At 43.6% G+C, this 5,109-nt stretch overlaps 1 protein-coding gene across 2 annotated transcripts in view; it reads left to right on the top strand.

Annotated features, from left to right (window-relative positions):
• The window catches only part of H257_17074, a 9,760-nt gene extending 5,730 nt beyond the window's left edge, over positions 1-4,030 (top strand). The window contains exons 13-18 of one of the 2 annotated variants that reach the window (XM_009845732.1): positions 528-1,589; positions 2,073-2,319; positions 2,538-2,639; positions 2,695-2,998; positions 3,446-3,653; positions 3,707-4,030. In XM_009845732.1, coding sequence (XP_009844034.1) covers positions 528-1,589; positions 2,073-2,319; positions 2,538-2,639; positions 2,695-2,998; positions 3,446-3,653; positions 3,707-3,913 — 2,130 coding nt within the window. In that variant the 3' untranslated portion in view covers positions 3,914-4,030. Of the gene's footprint in view, positions 1-527; positions 1,590-2,072; positions 2,320-2,537; positions 2,640-2,694; positions 3,081-3,445; positions 3,654-3,706 lie in introns of those variants that run through there. The other variant, XM_009845731.1, reaches the window with a different exon arrangement.
• The last annotated feature ends 1,079 nt before the right edge of the window (positions 4,031-5,109 follow it).

Genomic DNA, 5,109 nt, shown 5'->3' with positions numbered 1-5,109 from the left:
ATGGAAGGGTGGCAGAGAAGGGGGGTGCAACTGCTGAGAACAGCCACGTACTCAACTGACTGAGCACTTGTTCGTCGTCAGAAGTGGACGACGATGCATCCACTCGCGACTGCACAAACAAGCGCGCATGCGATATAGCATCGGCTTCGGGTTTTTTACTCATCAACCGAAGCACCTACAGGGAGGAAAACAACATGGTGAATGTATATATATATATATATGTGTGTTGGAATAGTATCAAGACAATTAGATATATATAATATATATGTATACATGCACATAGCGTATCGAAGGATCATGGAACATGACAGATATAGCATAGAGTGTATATATATATATATATATATATATATATATATATATATATATATATATACACTCTATGCTATATCTGTCATGTTCCATGATCCTTCGATACGCTATGTGCATGTATACATATATATTATATATATCTAATTGTCTTGATACTATTCCAACACACATATATATATATATATACATTCACCATGTTGTTTTCCTCCCTGTAGGTGCTTCGGTTGATGAGTAAAAAACCCGAAGCCGATGCTATATCGCATGCGCGCTTGTTTGTGCAGTCGCGAGTGGATGCATCGTCGTCCACTTCTGACGACGAACAAGTGCTCAGTCAGTTGAGTACGTGGCTGTTCTCAGCAGTTGCACCCCCCTTCTCTGCCACCCTTCCATCCCTGTCATCTTTGCAAGTCATACCCGACCAGCATGTGATATACGTCAACGGTCGGCCGTTGGAGCTAGTCGCGCCTGTCACACCTTCGTTGTTTGACGGGTTGGTCGCTTATGAATCTGCGACACGGTCCAAGGCAGTGTCCAAGGCGTACGTGAGCCAGTTCAAGCACAATGTGTTGACTGCAGAGGACGCAGCCGACAAGACCCTCCAGCTCAACGTCGTGCTCTCTATGGTCGACTCGTACCTGAAAACCCCACGCGTGGCCGCCGTTTTGCCCGACGACGTGCAAAGACCGACCTACTCGTATGTGACACCGTCTGGATCGTCTTCGCTGGACGTGGTGGCTTACTTGGACCCGTTGAGCGACACGGCACAGCGCGCCAGTGGCATCCTGCGTATGCTGCACAGCGTTTTGCATGCTAAAATCACCCTCGTGCTGGTACCGCCTCCAAGCTACGACGAGTTTCCGCTCAAGCGGTTTTATCGGTTTCTATGGGGTGGGACCTCGTCGTCCCTGGTCGAGTTTGACAGGCTGCCACGTCATCCCGTGCTCACGTTGAACATTGAAACCCCGGAGCTGTGGAATGTCCAGATGGTGCAGAGCGATGTCGATATCGACAACATCCAGCAGAATGCGTCGGCTACATTTACAATCAAGGACGTACTGGTGTACGGGCAGTGTGTGGACAAGACCAACGCCCAGTACCCTACGCTTCCGAACGGATTGCAACTCGTGTTGGAGCGAAGTGTGGCCAAGTTGCACAGCCACAAGGATACAGTTGTGATGAAGAACCTCGGGTACTTTCAGCTGCAAGCTGCACCTGGTGTATGGCAGCTGGGACTTGCCAAAGGACGCCATTCGACTATTTATGAGCTTATATCCAACGTGGGTGCAGTATATATATATCTATGTGTATATATTATATTGTTCTTTTAGCCACAATGTATTATATATATATACATATTGTATTTTCAGCCAAAATGTATTTTATACCTATATTATTCTTTAAGCCAAGATGGGTATAATATATATCGATTGTCCTATCGGCCAAAATAAATGAATTTCTTGTTGATATTGTCCAATCAAGTGATTTAGCTGCTAGTGTTGAATATGGAATTTGGTTGAGATGACAATATATATATATATTGTCCGATCAGCCAAAATGTATATTTATTGTTTTACGAGTTTGGTTGGTTATACCCAGCACACATTTTAATTTTGTGTCGTCTGTAAATGGTTGTTTTACGAATGAGTGGCTAGCTAGCTACATGCTCATTTGGTTGAACGATGTCATTTCGAAATATAATATTTTGAGATATTGGTGAATATGGTATATTTTTTGATGGAGATATTAAGACACTTGGCTAGGACGCACGCGTGGACACAGTGCCTGTGATTGTATATGACTTTTTATCCAAGACATTGCAGTTGGAGGTGAAGAAGCAGCCGGGCCAGGAAGGCGTGCGACTGCTGGACGACGGCCCCGAGGCGCCCAAAGCACCCGCCCAACCAGAAGAAACGTCGGTGTGGACTTCTCTGGTGCAGTGGGGCGCTGGCAGTTCCAAGCTGGAAACTCGCAAGGGCGATACAATTCACGTGTTTTCGCTGGCTACAGGTGGGTTTTGACGCGATATATAGTAGTATATATATTATATATATGAATTGATATATACAGTATATATATATATAAGTACGATTGTTTTTGGGGGTGTTGATGCCATATATATATATATATATACTGATGAAAGTAAGTTTTATGCATAAATATGTATATATTCATAAATATTTAAAATCGATATATTATATATATATCCTGATATACGTTGTGTGTAGGGCACTTGTATGAGCGAATGCTCAAGCTCATGATGTTGAGTGTATTGAAGCGCACCAACAACCCCGTGACGTTCTGGCTCTTGGAAAACTTCTTGTCCCCAGGTATTCAACAAACAATTATCTGTAGTGTTTTTTCGATTCATTAATATATATCTAGATTTCAAAAATAGTGTGGCGGCGCTCCAAGCCGAGTTTGGCATGGATATCCGCCTGGTCACGTACAAGTGGCCCAACTGGCTGCGGCGCCAGACAGACAAGCAGCGCATCATCTGGGGCTACAAAATCCTGTTTCTGGACGTGCTATTTCCGCTCGGGGTCGACAAAATCATCTACGTGGACGCCGACCAGGTCGTCCGCGCCGACTTGAAAGAGCTCTGGACCATGGATCTGCACGGCAAAGCATATGGATACACTCCGTTTTGTGACTCGCGCAACGTCGGGTTTCAGTTTTGGCGCAAGGGGTAACACTAACAACTTATCGTATCTCTCTCTCGCTCTATATATATTTTTTGAATGGATTGTGTATATATATATATATATATATTGAAATGATTAGACAGTTCTACATATTGGGCAAAGCCATGTTTTATCTCGATGGTGGTCGTGGTGGTTTTAAAAGACGGCATCTGACTATGTTGTACCGAGTTGTGGCGGATGGCTGTATATATATATATATATATAATTTGAAGAAATTTAGGATAGTGATATATATATGTATCTATTATTTCGACTATGTATATAATATTCGAATATTGTGTAATATTGTAATACATGTATATATAATACTCGACTATGTATAATATTGGAATACATATATATATATATATATATATATATATATATATATATATATATATATATAATATTAGAATGTATGAGTTATTAGACGCTGACACTTGATGTTAAAGGTACTGGAAGGATCACTTGCGGGGCAAGCCGTACCACATTAGTGCCTTGTACGTGGTCGACTTGGTCAAATTCAAGCGCATGGCGGCAGGTGATTCGCTGCGTGCGATTTACGATCAGTTGAGTGCCGATCCCAACTCGCTATCGAATTTGGACCAAGATTTGCCCAACTATGCGCAGCACCAGATTCCCATCTTTTCCTTGCCCCAGGTAGGAAACTATATATATATATATATAGACTAATATATATATATATTTGGCAGGAATGGTTGTGGTGCGAAAGTTGGTGCAGCGATGAGTCCAAGGCCGAGGCTAAAACGATCGACTTGTGTAACAACCCCAAGCACAAAGAGCCCAAGCTGGATATGGCCAAGCGCGTCATCTCTGGCGATTTGTTTCCTGAGAGCTGGCTGCAGTTGGACGCCGAAGTCAAGGCCGCCGAGGCTGCGTACGAGTTGGCTTCCGACTAGCAAGTTTTCGCAGCAACGAATAACGTCAGATCTTTAGATTGGGCACTCTTTAACACGCTGGGATTGTGGGAGGTTGTTGGATTAGTTAGTGTAAGTACACCTTTTTGCAGTTAAGTTGGACGAATGCCCGGTATATTTGGTCTTGTGCCCGATATAATTGGCCATGTGCCCGTTAAATTTGGCACCCGAATGTCGTGTGCCCGATATATTTGGCGGTGTGCCCGATATAATTAGCCGTGTGCCCAAGCAATTGCCCATGTGCCCGAGAATTGTGTCGTGTGCCCGATGAAAATGGAAATCACGCAATAAAAAGTCAATTCAATATAGAAATGGTCGTCAAACGACACATTCCGCATCGTTGCTATGACGTCATATACCAACGTCCATGTTGCCCATGGCCTCCGCGCGTCCATCGTGGGTGCGTACCTTGAGGTAAATCGAAAAATGAGCTCTGCGGACGACAGATTCAAAAATATTTATCGACTTCAATGGAATGACTTGAATAAAGTATAGTGTTGCCCCTGTACTTCAACGCTTCGTCCATACTTCAACTCCCACCAAATATTTTTGAATCTGTCGTCCGCAGAGCTCATTTTTCGATTTACCTCAAGGTACGCACCCACGATGGACGCGCGGAGGCCATGGGCAACATGGACGTTGGTATATGACGTCATAGCAACGATGCGGCATGTGTCGTTTGACGACTATTTCGATATTGAATTGACTTTTTATTGCGTGATTTCCATTTTCATCGGGCACACGACACAATTCTCGGGCACATGGGCAATTGCTTGGGCACACGGCCAATTATATCGGGCACACCGCCAAATATATCGGGCACACGACATTCGGGTGCCAAATTTAACGGGCACATGGCCAATTATATCGGGCACAAGACCAAATATACCGGGCATTCGTCCAACTTAACTGCAAAACGGTGTACCAGTAGTTAGTAAGTAAATGTCAAACCATACAACTCACCGCCAAATATATCGGGCACACGACCAAATATATCGGGCATTCGTCCAACTTAACTGCAAAAAGGTGTACCAGTAGTTAGTAAGTAAATGTCAAACCATACAACTCACCGCCAAATATATCGGGCACACGACCAAATATATCGGGCATTCGTCCAACTTAACTGCAAAAAGGTGTACCAGTAGTTAGTAAGTATATGTCAATCCATACAACTCAGT

The sequence above is a fragment of the Aphanomyces astaci genome (assembly GCF_000520075.1).
Source record: "Aphanomyces astaci strain APO3 unplaced genomic scaffold supercont1.97, whole genome shotgun sequence".
In the NCBI taxonomy this organism is placed as follows: Eukaryota; Oomycota; class Saprolegniomycetes; order Saprolegniales; family Verrucalvaceae; genus Aphanomyces; species Aphanomyces astaci.
The sequence above is the reverse complement of the archived record's forward strand: the minus strand, read 5'-3'. Positions and strand labels throughout refer to the sequence as shown.